At 41.2% G+C, this 24,899-nt stretch overlaps 1 protein-coding gene across 1 annotated transcript; it reads right to left on the bottom strand.

The window, feature by feature from the left end:
* Positions 1–1,018: 1,018 nt before the first annotated feature.
* LOC115061742 (activin receptor type-1) lies at positions 1,019–24,547 on the bottom strand. Its single transcript, XM_029530233.1, has 12 exons — positions 24,247–24,547; positions 13,030–13,103; positions 12,091–12,345; positions 10,856–11,128; positions 9,579–9,845; positions 8,112–8,317; positions 5,886–5,985; positions 4,632–4,778; positions 4,130–4,405; positions 2,890–3,087; positions 2,238–2,368; positions 1,019–2,114 (listed from the first exon to the last, which is right to left on the bottom strand). Exons 2-12 carry the CDS (start codon positions 13,094–13,096, stop codon positions 1,980–1,982), a joined length of 2,055 nt encoding a protein of 684 aa, XP_029386093.1. The 5' UTR covers positions 13,097–13,103; positions 24,247–24,547; the 3' UTR covers positions 1,019–1,979.
* Between the last annotated feature and the right edge of the window lie 352 nt (positions 24,548–24,899).

Genomic DNA, 24,899 nt, shown 5'->3' with positions numbered 1-24,899 from the left:
TTTACACAGTAAAACAGCAGTTAATACATGCACAGGGCGACTTGTGTTTGTATCAGCTGGCCTATAAATCTCATAGCATATTAATCAGTTTGCTAAATCATCACAACTCCAGTTGCTGTTTGACGTCTGCTAAGATATCTGCTGTGCATGGAGTTTCATTTTACAGCTGGCAGGAAACTACCTGGGCTTTTGACCTTTTCCAAATGAATACTGATTTATTTGTTGGTTTATTAGTGCTGTTGTCGAACTCTTCACAGGATGGATATCGATCATTGCACAAAAGTAAGTGTACAAGTAAATGGAAACAGAGAAAGCTAACTATCCTCCTCAAATAACGAGAGAGGGAGCAATAGTTGAAATATGACATTTGGGATAGAGATAGAAAAGCCACATAGTCCCTGTGCTACAGGCTGCTGGGCTTAGCAGAGGTTTCAGAGTGAAATAAAAAAATACAACAGAAAAATCACACTGAATAATGAGATTCACCTGAAATGATGCTGTCTGCATTAGCACTGAAAAAGACCAAACTGAAGTGAGAAATCTAAACACAGTTAAATATAATTAAGGGTCTGCATGTCTGCTAGCAGCTCTATGAACTTGTATGCTGAGACACGGTGGTTCTTTGAGCTAACCATCTTACTTCAAGCTAAGTAGCTTATTCTAGTTTTATTTTATCATCTTAGTAGACTAACATTTACGAAATAGCAATAAACATCAAGTGCATGTGAAGCTGCCCTGACTTCATCAGTAGCTACGCAGGTATTTAGCCACGAAACAATGGACTGATAATGATGAAAAGATGAAAAGAGATGAACTCACCAAAGTCCATGTGAATCCATCTTCTTTGAAAAAGGAGAAGTCAGGAGATGACCAAAGGCAGTTAAAGCTAGAAATATTTGTACAAAATTATACGACATCCAATAACTAAAGACTGAATTGAGTGTGGAGCCAAGTGGTTGACTGGCATAATAAATGTTGTCGATGTTGTCACAGCATCAAGACAAATGAGACAAAGTACATTTTTTCTATTTAATTAATATAAATCACTAATTGATATAAAATGTTAAGGAAATAAAAAAAAAAAAGGCTGAAGTTTGACTTCATTTACTTGATAATGCACGCATTAAGACAACAATGCACGCTTTAAGACAGTATACAGGCTTTACAGGCTTACTTACAAGTCTCTGGAGAAACAGAGTTCAGCATCATCTAGCAGATATTTTATTTGTTCTTTTAGCATTTATGTCTGTAAAGCTGAAGAAACAAAACATAGAACAGGTACAGAAATGAAAAATTCATGGTGATATACAAAAAGTCTGCAGTACCTTCAGTTGGACGGTATATCAGGAAAAGAACAGTGCCATTGACACAGCTGTACAACCAAATGTTACAGGATTGATGAGATCCCCAGACACCTCTGACAGCGTTGCACACGGAGGTGCATGACACAAAAAGTAAAACATGACACTCCGTTACAGGTTCAGAAAGTATGCTAAACAAATTGGCAAGATCAATTGGCAAGTTGACCTCTTTTCCAAATGAATCCATCACAAATCAAACAATGCATTACAATTACAGATACAAAGTGAAACGGCTAATATGTTCTGACATTTTTCAAACTAAAAAAAATTAAATGTGTCAAACAAAATCTGCGGTCCTAACAAAAGCAAGCCAACTCAAATGCCCGGATAACAGTTTCTTCCTTGAAGAACATTTCTCTTTCATTGTTTCAGTGTTGTGAGTGGACTAGATATTTTCCTATGTCCAAGACCAGCGGCAGTCTCAGGAATGCCCAGTAAGCCATCTTTGGATGCCAAATTGTGTCCCGCCAAGTGTTTCAAAAATAAATATAGGTCTGTGCCACTATAAGGGCACTGAACTCAGTCTTTTGTCTTCAGAGATTTCTCTAGGATGGTCCACCCTCTGGATGTCTTCAAAGGCCTTTATCATATGTATACCTCTTCCTCCCCGAGGCAGACTCAAATGTCCATTTTGATTTTGTCCAGAGAGTTGTCGATCTTTGTGAGAGTCTTTTTGATGCGTAATGCTGTTAATCTGGCTGATGGATTCTGGTACCAGCACTCCTTCATGAGTTTGGCCATAGAGGTTAAAGTCTGAAAATGAATTAGGAGTCATAAATCTATCAGTGTGCCCGATTGTTAACGTTAGGATATTACTGAAATGCTCTCATTTCTCAAAAGAACGCTACAATGATGGAGGGTGGGAGTATTACTTACTGGGTCTGAAAACCATCTGTTTGGGATGTTTGGCCTCTGTTGATCAACACACACAACTTTCTTCATATCCTCAAAGCTGGGATCACTTGGAACCACATCATGAAAAGGCGGCTTGTAGTCTTCTACAATGCCTGGCATGAAACAAATCAGGTTTGAGATTACATATCACTAAAAACAAGCTGAACAATGCTAGTTACACAAATATAATATTTAACATCAAATACTCTGAGGTGCTTAAAAATGGAAAGGCAGTGTCTGCTATACGACAATTACCCTATCCGACAGAGAGGGATTCAAATAATATTTCTCTGGATCTCAGCAGAGAACAACTGCATAGAGGCATCTTATTCATTCCATAATCTTTAATTATCCTCTCATTATCCTGTAAAGCATGTGGAGCAGTTGTCAGTGACAAAATAAACACAAACACACATTTAAAGCAAGGCACACAAAGGTTAAAAATAATATGCATTGAAGCCAGTCAACGGCAAGAAAGCTTTTATGCAGTCAAATCTAAAGCAACGATTCTTTGTTTATTCTGAAAAAACAAACAAACAAACAAACATTTTGCTGAGTGAGTAAACCAAATTAAACCAAGTGATTTATAAGAGACAGGGCTATAATGTCGACGTGTTGTGTAAGATATACTGACCATTGCTGACTGTCCTCCTGGCGATCTCCCACAGGACGAGGCCCAGGGCCCAGATGTCCACTCTCTTGTAGGACTCAAAACAGTCCATCTGGATGGAGTCATCAAGCACCTCAGGAGCCATGTAGCGCTTCGTTCCCACTTTGGGGTTGTTTCCCACATCTAACTCGTTCGTGTCTTGAAAATGCATGACTGCCAGACCTACCATAGAAACACGATGACATTCAGGGTTTCCTCCAGACAATGTTGAAGATGTAGGTAGATAAAAACGTTCACTTGTCTACACATGATGTCTCCAACTTCAATTGGAAACATCCATCCCGAGGCCTCAGGTTTCCACACCATGATGCTTCATAGCTTTGTGAACTCAAATTTATCGATATCTAATTGTCTTATATTAAGTTTGAAGGTCAGCACAGTGAAACTCTAACCCGGAAAAATATGAGAGCGGCATTTTGTCTCTGTAAATACATAATTCTGCATAGCAAAGGCCACTAAAAGAAAAGAAATTATTTTGAGTGGAGGGCTTCAGGTTACCCATCTCCAACAAGTATGTGAATGACAAAGGACCGGACTCATTATCAGCAGTCTTTTCCACCATCCACCGTACAGGATGTACCCAACTATCTGAACAACTCACTTAGGAGACAAACAACTGTTTCCATGTTTGTCTGGACAGCAAAATGCGTCATCCCGACCACAATGTGTTACACGGTACTTGTAAACATGTTGAGCTATCAGCAGGTTGTCGCCTGTACCTGGATTTGTTTTCATTCAAGTACCTGCAAACGGAACATTTGGTGTATTGGATGAAGTGGTCTGAGTTCTGGTGAAAGTGTTTTTGGTTAGAGGCTGAGGGGTACATTTAGCTGTGGTTGTTCTACCTAAATTAACAAAAATATAGCAGAGGCACAGATGCCACTTGCGGAGTAATACTACAAATGGATCTCTTATGCAACACCCATGAACTATAACATTAAATTATCCGTCAGTAGCGAGTGCATCTTTTTAGATACATTTCCCCGAAATCCAGTTTAACAAAGTTTGTACCTTTGGAAACTTTTCCATTAAAATTTTAAATTCAGTTTTGTAGGATTAAACTATGTATATTTATAATGTCCGGGGGGTCAGTGCATGTGAAGGTTTCCAGTAAGAAAAATCCACATCTCAAAAGCAATAAAACATAAAGGTAAACGTAATATTTGAATAATATATGTATGACACAGATGTGTTACTAACTCACCAAGGTCAGCAATGCAGCACTGTCCGTTCTTTTTAACCAATATATTTTTGCTCTTAAGGTCTCGGTGGGCAATAGCCGGTTTCCCCTGCGTGCCAAAGATCTCAACATGAAGGTGTGCCAAACCACTGGCGATGGAGAGCGCCATGCGCAGGCAGCTGGACGCATCAAGGGTGCTGAGCTGAAGGTAGTCATACAAGGAGCCCATCTCATGAAAATGAGTGATCAACCATAGCTGAGTACTGGAGTTCCTCGATGTCATATCTGAAGCGATGAAGCCTATGTATCGAGAAAATACAGTGCAATGCCAAGACATTTAGTAAGAGGTTTTAACAGGCTTCCTTTGATCATACATAATCTTCAGATAAAGAAAAAAAAAAACACAAACATGCCACTACACATACACATGAGGTGCTAAAACATCAAATACAATTTTATTGTTATGCTGCTATGCACACTGTCACAGCTTCTTAGACCTGATCGTCGTGGGTGTTATGCCACATACCAAGTATGTTCTCATGTCTCAGCAGCACTGTGTTGTAGATCTCGGTCTCTCTGAACCAGGATTTCTCATCTCTGGATGAGAAGATTTTGACAGCAACACTCTCTCCCTGCCATTGACCCCTCCACACCTCACCATAACGGCCCTTACCTGGCAAGGATAAACAGTGAGAAGTGAGAAGTTTTATGTTAAGAGTTGGGACTGAAATGCAAGTTTCATTCAAGTTGTGCACAAATAAAATACACAGACCCTACATTGCATCAAAAAAATATGTAAATATGTAAATTATGTGCAAAAGGTACTTTAGTAGATAGTGCCATAATTACTATAATTTAAATTTAATTAGAACTACCTATGGCATTTTTGCTCATTATCTCTCTGCAGGAAGCAGTTGCCAGGGAAGAAATAGCTGTGATGAGGTTCACTGTAGGCCGATTGCACTGTTGCAAACAGCAGAGTTAATGTGTGTGTATTTGAGGGACACAGGACAAACAGTTTGGAAATATATTCATTAGATTGTATTTTCCAGATGCCGTCGTGGTGTCTCAGTAAGTGTCCTCTCACTTTAGTGCCCCCCAGTGGCCATAAATCAATTTATGTAACTTTAACCTGCTATATTCTTTGGGTGTCTGGAAAAACTAACCATTGTACCAGTGCAAGTGGTGTAACAGTGAGTTCACTTTTTGACTTGAAAACAATTTAGCCATTGTGGCCACAAGCTTATATGAGAACATATAAGCTTGTGGCCACAGCAGGCAAACTACAACCATCTCTTAAAGAAAGATTTGTGCTATTTTGGGTTCAAGGATTTCATTTATGGAACTGAATATTCATTCTTTGAAGATCTATTGGTCGCACAGATCAAGAGCAGAAAGGTATGTACCAGCTCTCCTATACATGAACATGATCATGTATTCAAAGACAATGAGATGCTACATAGAAGTTTGTTCTTTCACAGTGGCGATTATTCAGTTCTTGTAAGTCAGGCAAACAACAGAACTATTTACAGTGTTGTAATATATGACCAAACACAGACTGTATCTGAATGTCCAAATGTGTATTGCCCAATGTTGCTGCTCCGAATGCTAAACTGAGCCAGGAACTCTTTGTTTGCAAGACTTTACAGCATTTTTTACCCAGAACTCCCTGTGTCAACACAGTGGGAATGCTTCATTAAAAATAAAGGGGAGGTTTTTCTTTAGTGGTTCAAGGCTTTGCTATGGTAAATATGAAAACGGACATTACAGGGATACTTACCCACACACTCATTGAGCGTAATTTGTCGAGCAACAGTTCGCTGAACAAGGAATGGGAGCCCTGAGCCACTGCCTGAAGTGCAGGAATGGTCCAGCAAATCCTGGGAAAGAGAAAAAAGAAAGTGAGGGGTTAATGTATTTGTATTTCTGTGCATATTTGAAAGACAACCTTTCCGAATGAATCATGTGTGCTGAAAATGATTAAATAAGGGGCATGTGGGACTGAAATAATACAAATACAGGCAGGCCTCTTTTGATGTGGCACCCACAGGGAAGGAGGGGGTGTTAACTGTGTATGATCATGATATTTTGTGTGTATGTGGGTGTGTATCAGCCGCGGTGGTGCAGAGTGCCCCCTGCTGAGTAAACAAAAGAAGTGCCATTCCCTCCCTGGTGGCTGGTGTGGGCGCAGGAGATTTTATCTAATCCAAGAACCAGACTCCAAAACAGACGCAATGCTGCTAAGCCTTTTATTTTTATCTCAGCTAGAAGACGTGCAGCATGCCGGTGCTGACACAGGAGGGCAGTACACAGCAACACAGTTAGTAGCTGGCAAGCCCAAACAAATGACTAAACTGGGAGGGGAGGTGGAGGATTGAAAACAACAAAGAAGAGTGATGCCTCAGATAAACAAATGCATAATGCAAGAGCTGCCAGAGAGACAATTTGGAATCACAACACAGGAATCCAAGACAGAGGCTATAAAATGAATGAAGAGTTACACTGCAGCGAGGTTTAATCCCTCTCTGTGGTTCAGAAGGATTGTTTTGAGGAGGGTATATTTGGGCCAGGCTGTTAAGCAGCAGAATGCAATCACACAGCAGCAATATCATTATAATCAGAGACGACTTCTGGGCAGCAGGCAGCGGAGGGACAAGCACATGTGTATCAGTTTGACTTGTTTTTCAGAGCCACACCACTGTTGCGCACTTTTAATAGTGCTGAAACAAACATTCTGTGGCTCCATATTTTGGGTGTCAATTGCCAAGTGTGTTAATGTACTTTAGAAACAGCTTGACAGAGAGCCAAACTCAGCAATTTCTGTGAATTTCTGAGACGCGCACACACACGATCCCATTTTAATTAAAAACGTGTGAATAACAATCAAAACACAAGTCAGATTTGAAGAGTTTAGACATGCTTAAGAAAGATTTGATGTCATATGAAAGCCAAAGAAGACAGAAACTTTTTGTGAGATCTATTAAGATAAATGCTCTTAATATTAAAAGCATGCACAAAGTTGCAGTTTATGTGTATATAGAATCACAAAATCAGCCGTAACTGCCAAGTATTTTGTTGGAACACAAGCTAGACAGTGAGCACATGACTTGATTTCACAGTGTGTGAGCCAGTGAATGTGCTGGGCTGTCTCTCAGACTAAAAGTTAACCACAGGACTCCACCTAAACTCTGGATCACTTTAGGGGACCTCAGAACATAAACCGCTCTGTAGAAAACTTGAAATCCATGGTTGAGTGCAGTGAAAATAAATAGACATTTGAGAAACATTCCTCTAACAGACTGGAAAAATTATTGAAGATGCAAAACATGTTTGCAGAGTTTTAGGATTTTTATTTATTTATTTTTATTCCAGCAGGAATATCAACCACGCATGGACACCCACATACAAACATGCACTAAAGTTTGGTGCATGTGTAGCCTCTTAACGTTCAGTAAGCCCAATTCAGCAGTGGTTGCCTGTATTAATGAATGTATTAATTAATCATTTTTGGAGACAGAGCATTTTGATCAAACAACCACACTAACTACTATGATACAAGCAAGCTTCAACAGCTAGTGGAAAGAATACATTTTTGTGCCTCCTGTTTGGAGATTAAATTCTTTAATTTGACTGCAAAGTACTAAATAATTAAGTCAGTATTGTGAATCAAATTCACAAAACCAACACAACTGAAAAAGCCACCCAGCATAAATGGAGAAGCATTTACAGCCTCACAAAAATACACCATTGGACTGCTTCAATTCCGATTTTACCTGAAATGCTTTTAGGACAGGAAAAAAGACAAATTTGTTATTTTGGGGAAAAAAACATATTTGAGGAATTCCAAGTTGTTTAGGATTTCTGAAAAAAAAAGGTTGTTAATACAACAATATATGAAATATGTTAATTCAGAAACTCCCTGAGATTTAGGCGTGAAGAAAACAATCACTCAATGACCAAAAATCAAGATGTGCTGCAAAGACTCTGAAAAATGTCCATTACTCACAGCCAGAGTGCTCTCCCCCACATTTGATGCTATGAGGCCATCGATGGTTCCATATTCAGCATCTCGGGATGTTAGTCTCTCCATTTGGTTATGGTGGATGCGTCTAAACACCAGGATTGCAATGGCAGATAGGATGATGAGGACGATGATGGGTGCCACGATGACAATAGCCAGTGTGGTCACGCTGTAATTTGGCAGCTCGTCAGCTGTGTGGATAGAAAAAAATGTTGTTTTTTTTTTGTTTGTTTGTTTGTTTTTTAGAAGAAGCAAAGCTTGAATTTCAAATATTAAAACTGATTACAGTTACTTCAAATAAACAACAGACAACAACACTGATTAGAATGCAGTTGAGATACGGGAAGAGGTGACCAGGATTAAGGAAACTCATGAAAAACTCTTCTTTACTGTAACTTTTAATCTCTGACTAGACAACACATGCTGAGGCTTGTCCACAGACGACTCACAGGTTTGCAGCAGACATTCTGAAGATGTTGGTTTTGTTTTTTTTTTTTTTTGTTTTTTTTTTGGGGGGGGTTGCACACACAAAAACAAAGACACGGACACACACAGACACACACATCCAGAGACAGACAGACAGTAAATTTCATCCCATCAACTCGGCCTGAAAAACTAACCCCCATTCACACTTTCCAAACATTCCAGGGAAAGAGTGCTCAGCTCTGCCTGCAGCATGGACAATGATCTCCTTCTCCCAACCAGCATAATGAACTCTTTCTCCCAAGTACATATAACTGGTGACACCTTCTAGGAGCTCACTGGCTCATATGAAAAATTATATCTTCTTAATGAGACTATGGAAGTTAATGGCATATGGTCATACTGTTGCAAAATAAAAATTCTATAAATTTTTCTGGTAAGAATTTGTGAACTATATTCAGTACTAACATAATGTCCACATGTAGATCCCAAAAATGAAAAGGTATATAGTGTTTTAAATACTCATATCAAAACATATTTTAAAATATATTTATACATATAAATCATAAAAAAGACTGTAGTTGAAAGAAGTAAAGGTGAAAAGGGGGAGGAAAAAAAGGCCAACAAGCTCTGTTTATGGATGCCGGCCTCCTTCGTTCCCATGTGGCTTCACCCTTTAGGCTCCTGTCAGCCAGCTCTGACAGCCTCTGAGAGGACAAGTGGGAAGTGGACCATTACTAAATATAATATAAAACCTCCCTCTAGTTCCCCATCATCTCCCCCATTGGTGTTCATTGAGGATCCAGGAGTGCGAACACATGGAGTTGTAACTGAGGCCAACAGAAACCATCCAGAACAGCCAGAGCTGAAAATGTTATAACTGATGCTATAGGCCTGTCTGAAGGGAATGATGGAGGGGAATGTGTGTAAAGACTAATCTACATAGACGGAGCTCTTGATCATTTTTGATAGTAAGAAACAGTCCTCAAACTATATTTGTGGGGACTTCAGGGTGGTATAGTACTGTACCCTTGACTGGCAGCTCCACAGTGCTGTTCATGTTACACAGGGGCCCCTGGCAGCACTCCACAATCTGGTCTCTTGAAGGTGGGGTCTTGCAGGTCAATGTGCTCTGCTCATAAATCTTGAAGCAGCCTTTCTGGTACACCGGGGAACCAGCATTGACTGTCAGAGAAGAGAAACACTGGTGGCCCATGCAGCGATTGCCTGTTGCACATGAGCTTCCTTCGCACACACACTCGTGCTCCTGTTTGATAAGGGGCTTCACTTCATCCTCTGCAAAAGATTCAAGAAAGACAAGACTGGTAAATAGGTAAGCCACAAACGATGTCTGCAATACTCTAAAAATAGCCTTGCATAAGGCTACTTTTCTGCAGTACTAGATAATGATCAGGTTGCATTACCGAAAACGCACAATTGAGTGATTTGAGCCAATCACAATGATCTTAGACAACACTAAGCTAGGATGCCACAACAGTGCATCTTCAAAGTAGTGTCAAAAAGGACCATTAAATTATCCTAAAAATTTGCACATGCTCTGTCATTAAAATGGCTGAATCCCAGTTCTGCTAACTGAGGGGGGGAAAAAAAAAAAAAAAAAAAAAAATCACAAAAACGTGTGAAAGATGTAGGACTGTGTCACACCACTATTACTGACAAATAAAACAACATAATTTGATAACTGTGCTATCCAGCTGAAGCCAGCGTATTTTCTCGTTCATGTCTAGATCTCGTCTGGGCCGCGCAGCATGCAGGATGCATACCCTCCTGGACTGTTATGACCTGCTGCTCTATTACCGTGACTTAGGGGGGGTTTTCATAGGTCCTCTCTGCTTTCAGCCTATAGCTCACTGTAACAGGACATGCTTGTGAATTTACCATTTTCCTTAACTGTATTAAACATGTCCCTGTTAGATAGCAAATATTGTAACAATATATCTTTTAGATATTTAAAATCATTCACCAACAGAACCACACCATGTCCTAATAAACCAAAACTTGCCATTTCCATTATTGTTGTGCCACCTTTGTAAAGGAGATTCTGAGTACAGGCATACGTAAATAGTGGAGGGGGTGTTGCCGTGTGAAATACACAGCTGATGGCGGGTTTATAACCACAGTCTACAGCCAGTGAGTCACTGACTACTACAAGCATGCTTATGGTGTTTAAAAACACAAAATTCAACTATAGTTTTGTGAGAAGAGCTTCCCTCAACTTTTGGGCAACCAGAAGGTCTGTCATGAAGAGTGGCCAAGATAAATGTGTACAATGTGTACAAAGTCACCTTTCCCGGGAGCTTGCACAGTGACGTTCATGTTACACAGATGGCCCTGGCAGCACTTGACAACATGGGCCGATGAGGGTGGTGTGGCACAGGTGGCTCTGCCCTCCTCGTCGTCCCTCAGGCAGCCCTTCTGTTGGATGGCCGTCCCATCAATCACTTTCAGTGAGGAGAAACACTGCTGCCCCGTGCAGCGATGGTCACGCTCACACACGGCGCCCTCGCACACACAGTCCTGGTCTCTGAGGACTGGTCTACCAGCAGACGGTTCTACATCTAATAAGAAGCAGAGATATGGGGAAACCCATTAGAGCGATACCATTAGGGGCCCATTAAATTAAATGCCATTCACTTAAATCAGAAAACATGCAGGTTGAATATCTTGATTGGCCAGTTAAGGCTGCTCAACATATGAAAAACAATCCTGTCAGGAATTCAAACCTTGCCAATACGAAATGATTTGTTTTTGCATGTGAGGAATACAACTATGCAAATAGATTTTCTGCTAACCTTATATTTAATTAGTTTTTATCTATCAAATCATTATTAAAAAATTCCTCCTGAAATTACGTCTCTGCAGTAAAATCTTTCTTTTGGCTGAAGAAGAATATCATGTTACCATTTAATCAATTCATTCATAAAATATTATTTTATTATTATTATTATTATTATATGCTCTAATCTTGTCAATATAGATTAAGCAGGTAGCAACTCACTGTGATGTCACCATTGGCCATTTTGAAGAATAAGTTTGTAATTTAAAAAATGATGACACCATGATGTTTTGTATAAGCCTTGGAACTAATGATTGAAACCATAAAACTCATTAGGAAAATGATTACTGAGATAATAAATCAAGTTATAACTTTTCTAATAGGGCTCTAAGCAAACAGGCTTTGCAGTGCAGTCGCCCCCTGATGGTCATTGGATAGAATGCAGATATGAAGCAGTCTGAGATTAACCTAGAAATAACAGAGTTGGTGATTTTAATCACATCCTGGAGCCCTGATGAAAATGCAAATGATCAAATAAATTCTGATGGTGCGGCGAAGGAAGGCACCAAAACGGTATCAAGGATAGATGGGTTGTAAAAGGAACCTTCTTTAATTTATTTACATGCTACAGTATGAATAGTGAACCTAAGTTTTTGGATGTGATTAACTGAGACTGACAGCGAAAATCCTGGAGAACTCAAAGAAGGCTATTTTTAACACAATGTTATGATGGCAAAAACACACCTTTCACCAGTAACCGCAGGGAGATGTTGGTGTTACATAAATCCCCATGGCAGCACTCTATCAGGAGCTCTGGAGATGGTGGGCTTCCACAGTGCAGAGACCCTTCTTCATTACCCACAATGCAACCCTTCTGAAGGACAGATGTCCCTTGCACAACTGAGAGGGAGGTGAAACACTGCTGGCCGAAACACCGTTCTCCACTGCTGCAAGATGATCCATCGCACAAGCATACATAGTTCCTCACACTGCCCTCACCTACAAAAGAAAAAAAAAAAAAAACTAAACAAGCTTGGAGCTTATTGGAATTAATTCTCGAATACCTTGCATGCTTCTGTAGAGGTCTAATTATTCAAACTAATATCTATACATCATTGGGCCTGTATTCCCTCAGATATGGATGGAAGGATAATTAGGTATGGAGATATGGAGGTATGTGTTTTGCCAGCCTAAAAAAACTCCACTTTCCACCGCATTCCACCGCCACTGCAGTTGTTTAAAATAACACTGAGAGACAGCAGATGAGCGGGAGACAGACTGAGGAGGGGTGGTGAGAGGAAAAAAAATGTGTGACTGTTTGGTCTGAGCATGAGAGACTTAAGGGGGACAGAGAAAGACACAGAGGATGTGTGCATGTTGACTTCAATAAAAGGCAAAGGGGGGGGAAACAGACATCCTCCACATATTTTTCAGGCTAGTGAACATACTTAAGACCTCAAGGCGAGAGTATGTGACCCGCCCATCTGGTTCTTTTGCAGTAACAAGACTGATAGTTTTAACAGACACATTCAGAGGCAGCAGGAGTGGTGACTTCAGCAGATCCTGATTGTGCTAGCACAAATCTTTCTTTAGCCACAGCTTTGCTTTCGGTCTGATTGTCACAAATCAGCTGTATTTTTAAAACGTGTTACTCAATGTTAGGAGAGGGTGAGAGAGACTTACCTTCCAAGCTGGAGCAGGGAAGCACCAGGACAATCAAGACCAAAAGAAACATGTCCACAGCTGTCATTGTAGATCTAGAGGGGGAAAAAAAGAGCGAGAGAAAATAAACACCAGGACTCCAATATGAAAAATGTGGTTCATTAATGTGAATTCTGCCATTGGATACATATCTTATTCAATGTCTTCTAAAGACAAATGAAGAATGGAAACTTTTACAATGAAGCATCTTTCATATTTTTGCAAACCATTTTTGGGAAACCATTCAGTGAGACAGAGGAGAGACAGACACAGACAGATAACAACAGGATTAGCTGTCGACCTAAGCACATTATAGGAAGCAATTTTTCAGAGGGAGACCTTTTCTTTTTTCTTTTCAGAAAAAGAGTCAACACCAAGTTTAAAATACTCAAGTAAAGTGGGTCTCATGCCTTCCTGTTGTCCTGGCAACAAGGCATTGACTGGCAAGCAATGGGGAGACTGGGGCTCTCCTATTGGCTGCGCCTCCCTGTGTGTGCAAATGTGTGTGAGTGTGTGTGCGTATGTGTGTGTGCGTGTGTTGGGGGGACAGGCTGCTTGGCAGTGAGGGAAGAGGAGCAGACAGACATGAGAGGAGGTGGAGGAGAAAGGAGAGGAGCGCACCAGGAAGAATGAGTGTGGGTGCCCAAATACTATCGTTTTAAGACCTGGAGACAGTCTAATCCTTCAATATTTAATGTGTCTGCAGCAACGTCAACATACGGTGTGTAGCTATGTTTGTTTGCTTCATCCCGAGACAGATTTGAACAGACCAGCTGTTTAACTCATGCTGTAAACTGTATGAGGGAAAAGAAATCCCTTCAAACCACCCATTTTATTAAGATGAGGTGAGTTTTGTGGAAACATCATAGCTTGGAGCATTGCCTGTTCATACCTTACTAAACACCGGGGGCTGTTATCATGGCAGTTTGTGTGTGTGCGCCTCAGTGCATCTGTGCCATTGATAAATACCCCAGCATCCCCCACCTCAAAGCCTTTGTGCCCGTCTCCCAGACATAAATGATTAAGCACGTAATGTTAGCATTAGCCCATTGGTGGCGTCTGTATGGACCACTCGCACACAGACCACATGCCGCTCCTTTAATCAGAGCACAAAACAGGGGCTGCCACACAGAGATAATAAGGAGCTCTGTCTGCTCCCCTTAGACCAGGGGAGAGGGGGGCAGCGAACGGGCAGGAGGGCATGACGAGGCAAGTGAGCTATAGAGAGGGGACAACCGAGGGGGGACAATGGGTTGGAAAAGGACAGCGAACAGGGAGAGTGTGAAAGAGATTTGGGTTTCCACAGTGAGGTGGGCTAAAGGGGGAGAAGTGGGACAAGGAGGTGTCTGGTGTCAGCAGCACCCAGGGGACAGTGGAAAGAGGGGCACCGTGCTGCCAGGAGATGGCTGGCTGGCCCACAGCACAGTAAGGGGGTCAGAGGAAATAAGACAAAGAGATAAGCCAAGGAGTAACAGACAATAGCCCTGAGCCGTTAGGCTGACAATACAAGTTGTGTCTGACTAGTTATCTTGCTATTGATTCATGTATCATTCATCACAATATCCTGGCTCATACCCTGCTGACAGATCGATAACTCGCCTCAATTAACAAAGTGGAGCATGTCGTGAGTCTCCACTTACTGCCTTCAGTTAGTGTAGTTGAATAATTTGATGTGCTTTTGTTTACATTTACTGCCAAAAGACCCTCAACGGAGCCCTGAAATTATCTGTCTCAATTCATCTTCACGCAGACAGTGTCCTAAGAATGCATTCATGAGCAGTGAGCTGCACACTGATGACCAAGCACTAAACCTGTCTTGTTATGTGCTTGCTGTTATGTATAGTAAATCATCCAGTCTATATGCTACAAAAAAAACCGAGGGGCTTTTGCGTTACCTGGTTTCCAAGTGTGTGTTTACATACACAGGAATTTGAGTCCATGTAAAGTGTACTGTGTGTAGTTCTATTTAGAAAGTGTTATTATTTTGCATAAGCCCAGTAAACAGAAACTACTCGACAGCTAACAAACACATGGCTAACTGGTTTCATATTTCATCGAGCCAGCGAACGGCTTTGCATGATGAATACGCAGCAAGTACTAGTCCCGATACTGGAAACCTCAGAGGGGATTCTTGGGAAGGAGAGAGAGAGGCAGGGCTAGCATCTGCAAAACCGATTGCGATCTGAGCAGTCAACTTTATGGTGCTGCGTATGAATGTATGTATGTGTGTGTGTGTGTGTGTGTGTGTGTGTGTGTGTGTGTTGCAACCCTCTCTCCCCACATATTGAATTCACTGGCAGTGCTCTGTAGTTTGTGTTCACAGAGCTGACATCCTGCCAAGGGTGTGCTCTCATTTCCCCCTCTCTATCTGTCTCAATCCCCATCTTTCCTTTTATTCTCTCTCCCCATATCCTCTGATGTGGAGCAGTAATAGGAAAGCAATGAATACCACAATAGTAATTATAACTTCTGATATGTTGCAGTTAGAACTAACTATGCTATGGGTCTTACTAAACTATAATTCAAACAAAAACTAAACACACACTTAAAACGGTTGCCCTATAATCATCAAACACACTAAACAGAAAGTTGTTTCTCTTACCATCTGTTGTGATAGTGACTGCTTCCCCTAACTTTCTCTAGTTAATGTCTTCTTTTTTCCCCCAGGTAGCTGAGCTTGAATTTTATGAGGAAGAACACACTTAGGCAGTAATGGTAAAAAAAAAATTAAATAATATACAGTAAACAGTACAATATAATGTACAATAATAAACAGCATTCACATTTAAGTGTATTTTGCTGAACAGAATTGTGTTCCCTTACTTAAAGGGTCTATATATACACACTCAAGCCCTCTATGCTGCTGAAGGTGGTTTCCTGCCGGGAGCAGATGGTGACAGAGGTCAACAGAGGAGAGCTTCAGCAATTGTTTCCTTTATAGAATGTCCTCTAAGCAGCAGTATTTCTACAGGGCAGACTAGACTCTACAGTGACTAACAATTGCGAATGATGCCGATAGCCTGGCAGGACCTTGACTCGCTGCTTAGCATGCCAGGCAAAGAAGTGCTAGAAAGAGAAGGAAAACAGTGGTGTTCCCTTCCAGCACTGCAAACAGATCACGGGGAGCAGAGGAGTGAAGTTTAATGCTGAACTTGCAGCATTTCTGCTACTCTGGTAAATAAACCACCTCTAATGGTAACGTTGGCTATGCATCAACAGCAACTAGCACATAGCTCCTTTAAGTTAAAGTCTTGAGTGAAGGACTCATTATGTGTGTGTATGATTGCACTTAAGTAACCAATCTAGATATTTACCAAGTATTTTGTGCATGACTGTACATAGAAATATAAAGAGCACTCTGAGCTCAACAGAACGAGGCTAATAGTGGAAATAGATCTCAGCCAGTGGAAAATCTGTTAGCGTTAACTACGACTGAGTGCTGGTAGCGGGACTTGAAAGGGATCCTATGTATCAAGGCTCCCATTTTATGACGGCACGTTTCGTTCAGACTCTTTCCAGTGATCCCACTCCAGAGGGCTATCTGAATAAGCACTCTCTAAGAAGTTGAGCATAGCTTAGAGTGATTACATGGTGATGGTTAAACGTGCCACTCAAATGCTCTGATTGTGAACTGAACCCAAAAAGACAAGCATCAGCAGTTATGGGGATTCAAATACATCTGAAAAATTCATACAAAATTCCCATGTACAAGACTTCATCTTCAAATATAATTCAAAATCTAATATTACATTGTTATTTTGTTTCTACCGTTTCTTGGTGGCACTGAAAAACTGATTCTACTACAAATAAAGCATATTAGTCTAGCTGGCTGCTGTATTATTTTGGTCTATTCTGTATTCGGGTCAGGACAAAGAAGTGAATGACAAAACACTACTCTGTCTGATGAGCATGGTGTATCACTAGGTTGAGGAGGGAGGAGGCTGGAGGCCCTGCAGGAGCTGCTGAGTCATCATGCTGGCAAAGAGGGAGACGAGAGGTGGAATCTGTGTCTGAGCTGGCAGGCTGGCACAGTTACCATGGCACAAATAGCCCAGAACGGAGGAAACTGCAGCAAACTGCAGGACAGCAAGGGAAGAAACAGGCTGAGACTAGGGCAATGCAGAGCCTGCTGTTCATGTCCCTGTCCCTGTCCCCGACCCAGACAGCCCAAGTGCCAGCATGCCATCAGGGACACACAGATGGCTCGCTCCTAGGTGGATGTGGGTGTAAAACAGACCTGAGGGCGAAAGTCGTCCTCTTTGCAGCAGCCCACATTCATATTCACACTACAGCACAGCAAATCAACACATTCACTTCATTCGAAAAAGCTCCCTCTGCCTACAGTCAAACACAACACTAGGTCTGACTAAAACCACAGTGAAAATATACACAACCATAACTGTATATTGGGGTGCGAGGGAATGCACACTTGATACAACTGCATAAAAAATGTTAAATAACAAATAAATCGTATAAAAAAATGAAGGCTACACACTGATGCGTCAAAAACCAGTGATGAATTCAACTTAGCTCTCAAAAAATAGCTTGAAACCAGACATTTTAAGCCAAATATGCTGAATCCTGCTATCTGAGATGGCTGTCATCTTGTGGCTGGCCTGTTGTGTGTTTGGCATTTGGCTTAAGGCCCCTACGTACTGAGAGATATCAACAATCTTTCAGGTTCTTTATATGTCACACTGTGACAAGTCTTGGTAGCAAATCTGTGTCATGAACTGCAATGTCATTTTGGAGCCTGTTGGGTTGTGTAATGAATGTCAGGTGAAATGTAGAAAAAGAAAAACCAAAATCAAACTAACATGAACAACACCAAAAAAATCTATTCAAATCATCCAGACGAAAAAAAATATGCTAAATGGTCTTTACATTATCACATTTCACACAAGTCTATTTAGAATTGGCACTTATAAGGTTGCCCGGTGAAATCTGCATCAATGCATGTAATATAACAATCAGCTATTTTGCTGACATTCATAGCTTTTAACAACAGACACACTGTGAGACCTAACTCTGATACTGTTTGAATTTTGAAATTAGACTATGAAAGCTCTGCCCTGCTAGTCTTTGTCTGGGGGCAATATAAGAGCATGTTGGTTATTTAATTAAATATATAATACAATAATTTATCAAATTACTTATTACATCTGGAATATTATCACCTAAGTGTAGTGTGGCGCCCCATGTGATCAGGCAGTGAACCAAATTTTTCATTCAAATAAAAAATTTCTTTCTTTCTTATTTTTATTTCTTATTTTTTGAGAAATTATATAGTACAATTTTAAACATAGGCCTATTATGCCAATACCCCACAAATGCCAAATGACTCCAAGAGGGCCTGATTCATTTGTATATTGTTTTGCAACCAAGAGAAACATCTGTGCTTCATTATTTCTGAAGCTAGCTTGGTTTATCTGTCTGTTGTGTGAAGCTCACAAGCGGAGAATTAATGAAGCAAAAACGTTTGTTTTCATTGCACAAAAGATGTGCAAATCAATGAGGCACTATTTTGAAGTCATCTGGGAGTTAATTGGGGTGATCAAGCCTGTGTTTTAAGATGCAGATTGCATTTTTTGTGTGTTTTTTGCCTCTGCAAACAATAAAATTCTAACAAAATGGGGAGCCAGAGAGGTACAAACTGAAATAATACAACTTTGTCTCATACTTTTCTTGTTGGTCTAATTGTATTTACATTTTTGGATGATTCTAACACATTGACTGTTAAAGACTTTTCATGTACATTTCATTGAAATAGTAGAAGTAATTTTTTGTGATGAGGTATTCCATTTTTTTGCGACACCTATTAGAGTCTTCAACTGTCAAAACCTAATATAAAATTTGTTCTGTTTTTTTTAATGGGAAATCTGGTATTATAATTAAAGCAGTACTAAAACAAGTTTGATTCAATGCTGTGCTGTGATTTAGGCTCATCCAACACTGAAACAGGGGTGGACCCCCTCTTGATATTTTGAGTGATTCACTGGGGTTTGTGACAGCTGTGTGGCTCTGCTGATGGTAAAGCAAAGTCCACTGACCTCTTGAAATACACCTCAGTTGTCAAAGGCTTCATCAAATGTGAGATGAAAGAAGGACTTCTCTGGCCTTTGGACTAGTTGGTGGAATCTGCAGTGCTCCATCTCTCAGGGCCCTACAGTATCTGAGCAGCTGGCTGTTTTTTACAATGTGAGGAATGTAATCAAATGCAAATGGCCCGTGCTTATTCTCAATTCTCACTGACACATTCATTGTGGTAAGCAGCAGCATGGCAGGTTTTTGTTCCATGGATACAGAGCAACCCGCACACACTGACACTCAATGTATTCAGCCTTAATCAAATGTAATCAGAGACAATGGTTGTCTTTTCTTTTCGCTGTAGTCCCACCACATCTTCCACCACTGCACCAAGGACACCACTCAAGCTAGACCGGGGCAAGTGATTTTGAGTATGATTAATTGGTTGTGGTTCTATTTAAAGTCTAAAAGCTTGATTTGTTTGCAAACAGGACGGGTGTACCAGAGGGTAGTATTTGGGAAAGACAGCTGAACACAGGAACAAAGACCAAAGGTCTGGGAGAATCTAGCATACAATGGCTGTTCTGTCTGATGATGCCGCGGAACATCACCTGCACAAAGATGCAAAGCTTCAGTAAACACACTTCAATGTCTGCACCAGTAGAACAGTCTTTATGGTTTGCACATGGCTGTATTGTTGTTTTGTTTTGCATGATGTGAGGCACAACTTTTTACAGCATTGTGTAGACACTATTAACAAGTGCTCTGCCCAATGGTCACCATAGCAATTAGACATTCATTTTCACACAGCCATCAAAACATTTGAAACAGCCAATTCAAACACCATCTTTATGGCTCTGAGTTCTATTTGCCAACAAAGGAATGTATAAACATTGTCCCTCTGGACGACCATCTCACAAAGTTCATTGTCCTGGGCCAATACTTTACTCACATGGACACCTTGATTTGTAACACAGCATGCCCTTTTTAAGACATTTCCCTCCTTGTGAAACAAGCAAATTTAGCAAACAGACCAAGGAACATTCTGTGCTGATATTCAACACTAGGGGGATATTTAGTCGTGATTAATTCTGCCCTGAGTCAGAGAGCTTTAGGAGTCAGAGGGCTAACATGACTGCCCTTGCTGCAAGACTGACACACATCGACTGAAGCATTCAGCACTGGGATGATAATCACTCAGCAAACAGCTTGCAACAAAACAAGGAAGGTGTATACAGCACTATGCTCTATAGCACGACTGACCCGGGCCATTACATCCTGCTGCCAATAGAGTCTTTTATGGCTGGGAGTTCCCTTCTCTTCCAGAGAATAAAGGCTTTCAGGCAGGAAAGACAAATGAACACAAACATAAATGTTTCAATAATATTTAAGTAAAGCTGAGTTTCTTCTTTTCAAATTTGAATTTTTTCACAGTTTTCTTAATACCCTATTACAATCTGGATAATGTTGGGTTGACAGCAGTTTGTCATAAAAAGATTTAAGTGTGTTAACCTAAGCTTACCTTGACCTGAGCAGTAAGAAATGATGATGGACACACATGTTTTTGAGAATAATGCAATACATGACTGAATGATATTTTCTATTTAAAAAATATCACACATTCTTCCGGTTAATATTTTGATGGCGATTTTTACAATATCCCCTCACTCTGCTCTGTTGTGGGTCAGGGTGACACGATAGTACTACCATCATATCAGGTCTTCCTTAGTTTACAACCCTATGACCCGGGAGATGAAGTAGATTATTTTCAATTGCCAGACAAAGTGCCCACACAAAATAAGAGCCAATGCCTGGGACTCAGAATGAGATCATAGGGAGGCAGTAACAAAGCCATAACTTTCCCCCCCCCAAACAGCTGAGCGATAAGACAAGAGCACTGAAGCGAGTGAAGGGCTCATAAAATGTGTATTGCAGACTGTCTCCAGTGCAGTCTGGGGTTAGTGTGGAACGAGCAGAAGAGCCATGAGCACTGCAGATCTATGTTGGCGTGCGTCTGTGCAGACAGTAGTGTCTCGACTCCCATCTTTCTGTCTCCGCTGGTCTTCATCCACATTTGAACAGAGAATAGAGGGAATCAATAAGTCTGTGCAGAGCCACCAAAAGAAGAGTGTAAGCTCGAACAGCGAGCACTGAAACAGGCCCAAAACCTGGCAGATATACAGGCAGTCTTTGATCTAATTCTCTTTCTCCCTTGAACTTCCCGTGTCCTGCTGAGACTGCAGTGCCCGTGAGTCCCAGACAGTGCTTCTCATGGTGATATGTTCAGGCTACATAAGGCTGATGATTATTAAAAGGCTCAAGGATTTTTTTTGACTAAAAATAACACTGCAGACAGAGGGCCCCTTTCTAAAAAGCTGGACACAAGCATTGAGTAGAAGCAAATTCAACCCACATGCTGTGTTCCTCTGCAGCCTGCTGCCTCATCTGATGCCAGGTCTGTTGCTAGTCAAACTTTCTAGTAAGTCAGCATTCTCACACACAATCTGTAGAGCTAAAGCTGAGGGGCTGCTTTGGAAGTCAGATGCTAGACCTCAAGCCAAACCCTGCTCCCTTTCTATCCTCCCTCCTTCTTCCTGGCCCCCTCCCTCCATTCCTTTCTTCCCCAACTTGAGAGCCACCTACGTGGAAGGGCAATGAGCCTCAGACTCGTGCTCAGACTTGAAGCAGTCTATCTTGGTCTCATAACTGCAGTTCTCTTGTTAATGACAGACTATGTAACCTGATTCCACAAACACATATGCATACACACACACACACACACACATACACACCACCCAACCCCCAAACACTCTCTCAGGGTTTTTGGAGTGAGCATTTCCCTCTCCCTCCACTTGCATATTGTTCCAACCCAAACTGCCAGCTGCTCCTGACAGCCAAATTACTGTGCACAGAGAAATGATTGCTATTGGAGGTCTACTTCCCTCCTAACACCCCACCACAAACCCCCTTGCTTCACACTTTATGAAATGCTCAGACCTTGCACAGGTTATGGCCATCAGAAAGAGAAGTTAATGCACTGATGCATAGAGGCTGAGATATGCATATCCAAACAATTGGGGAATATGGAAATATACTGGATGTAAAAATCTCAATCTAACAGAAAAAGGCTAGAATTTGAAAATATGCAATATGACTATACTAAAAATAAATCTTTACAGGACAGAGACATTTCAGAGCTCTTGGAGACAGACCTTAAGAAGGACAATCCTGACATTGTCCAAAACACCTCGCCAAACCAGTCCTATTGTTCCACATACATTGTTGTCACAGAGACACAGATAAGCTAACTGGTTGAGAGTAGAGTAGGTTACCACAGATAGGCCCTGGAAACAAGGACACTAAACCAAATCCAAACAATAACATTGTTGTAGACCAAGAGTCAGGCAGACAATAGCAGGGTGAGCCATCACAATCAATCCAGTGCAGTGTTACATCAGCAAAAAGTAACTGGATACCCACAGTCCTCCAGAATTGAACCATATCTCACCCCCCAGACGGAATGACGTCCCTTTAGCCGACCACTATCAGCCAGACATGACTCTGCAAGCCATTGAGAGCGCCAGGCGCCCACAAATCTCAGACCGGTCAGCTGTGGGGTTAAATGGTAGAGATGATCAAGCAGCAACATAAACACGCAGCCACTAACCATAACAAATAACCACAAATGGGAGTTCTTTAATCTCATTACAGGCTCTTCAGTTACTTCCCCAACCATCATGTCTCCAGCGCTCTCCATCCAATAATTAAAGCAAGATAAAATTGATATTACCAACTACTGACGATGTCTCACTCTCTCTATAATTCCTGGGAAAAATCCCCAACAGCAATTCACAGTTTGAATTGGTGGGGGTTTATTAGCCTTCAGATTAATTTTGAGCGGATAATTAATGTTGATACTAGTCTCCAATGCCAGACACAGTTAATGTATATTCTTTACAATCGGCTTGTTATGGATGTATGTATGTAATTGTGGCACATTATCTGTGAAAGTATCCCAAATTGAAAAGGAGCATGGCAATATCAGGCTCAGTAACAACCTATCACATCGAAAACTAATACACAATCAAGTGCTCCCCAGACATTTGAGCTGTTCAAGAGGGGAAAAAAAACCTGATTAGTATGAGGGAATGTAATTTTGTGGGAGTAGGGATTTAGCACAATGAGTTGATTCTGTCAAAGAAAAGTTGTGTTGTGTGAGACGGTCCCATTCACACTTCTTCTAAATCGGCACAATTATCCCTGAATGTTTTCAGCGAGCATTAACACCTTAGTAATGAAGTTTTGCGCCCTCTCATCTGCAGGTTTACTGACTTTACATCTGATTGCCTCTCCAATTTTAATCCACACTGTTTCCTGTTCGTTCTCATTGTTCCACAGCAAGGGAAAAAAAACGTCAACAAATACTTGGACCTCTTAAATATGAACTAAGCTGGTGATATTTGTGTCCCCCCAGTGCCAGCTACTTAAAAATTCAACCAGAGACAATTGTAAGCCATAGTGTGTGTGTGTGTGTGTGTTCACAGATGCCCCTCCACCCTGCCACCCCCCTGTAGGACTGCAACTGTGATGTTAAAAGTGCTCAGCATGAGATGATGAGACACACACGATCAGGCAGGAACGGCCCCTTGCATGACAATGTACCATAACTAAGTCACAAGTTGCTGCAATGTGTTGTGAGGCTCGATTGGATTGTGAAATTGAAATTACAACCACAAGAAAAAGGCACAATCCCAAAACAAAGACTTGATTTTTTTTTCCAGTCTTCTGGTCTGGAACCACAAATCCATTAATCAACAAATTATGCCCCCTCCTCGGAAAAAAAAAACAAAAAAGCAGAAAACACACACAAAAACAACACACTCTGGCGTGATGACTTCCATCTGAGCCTCTTCTATCTCCTCTGCGATAATCACATTTATGTTAGACGACTATACAATTTAAACAATCCGAGAAGGCGAAATTTAAGATGAAATAAAAGTATGTTTGTTTGTTTCACAGACGGGGGTTTTGTGGAGAATCCACTGAGGGGTTTTATCGTCACGAAGCTTTTTTTTTTCCCCAACAAATCAGCAAACTTCTCCTCCATCTGCCCAAATGTCTGCAGCCGACTGGCCACAAAGACGCACAACCGGAGCCGGGAATTGAACTCACCTGGAGGGTTATTCGTCAAAGTGCTTCTATCAGGGCTCGGTAACTATTCTGCCATCTCCCGAGGATTCACCGACAATACCCGATCTGTTTTCCAAAGTCCGAGCAGCAAACCGCACATGACGCCAACGTTACCGACCGACCGGCGGTAACGTTGGCCACAAAAAAAAAAAAGAAAAAAAGAAACGTGATTAATTCTCTGGATGTCGGAGTGTGCGAGGGAGGAAAAAATTATGAGACATTTTTGTTACGTTGCCCTCATTCACACACTATCTCCGTCTGAGCTTCTCAACTCCCAGCGCCGCCGAGGGAGAGAGCCAGGATTGGAGGAGGAAGTTAGCTCGAGTCGATCAGCCTGCGTCAAGCCGAAGCTCAAGCACCGCTTCTTCCGGCCAAGAGTTTCAAAATAAGAGGAGTACGCTCTGTTTCTCGTAGGGTGGAAGAGGACTTCAGATCCTCTTTGGTTGCAGTTGAAATGCTACATGGTGTTAAGTACTCCATAAAAAGTACGATTTAAAAGTGCATGTAATTAAATTATTATGGTATCTAAAAAGGCGGTTCATAACAACAAATTGATAATATTTATATTCACGCCACAATCCAAATTGTCAATCAGGGCCTCAAGTTCCAAAGGTTGAATCCTTCTGATAAATTAT

Source organism: Echeneis naucrates, chromosome 21, assembly GCF_900963305.1.
Source record: "Echeneis naucrates chromosome 21, fEcheNa1.1, whole genome shotgun sequence".
NCBI lineage: Eukaryota > Metazoa > Chordata > Actinopteri > Carangiformes > Echeneidae > Echeneis > Echeneis naucrates.
This window is presented reverse-complemented; position numbering and strand designations above follow the sequence as displayed.

Bases quoted from the DNA above. Each gene is read 5' to 3' on its own strand.
- LOC115061742 (XM_029530233.1), bottom strand. From the start codon at position 13,096: ATGACAGCTGTGGACATGTTTCTTTTGGTCTTGATTGTCCTGGTGCTT. The intron at 12,346-13,029 runs GTAAGTCTCTCT...TTTCTTTTGTAG, and splicing joins TCCCTGCTCCAGCTTGGAAG to GTGAGGGCAGTGTGAGGAAC. The intron at 5,986-8,111 runs GTGAGTAATGGA...TCTCTTTCCCAG, and splicing joins TGGGGGAGAGCACTCTGGCT to GATTTGCTGGACCATTCCTG.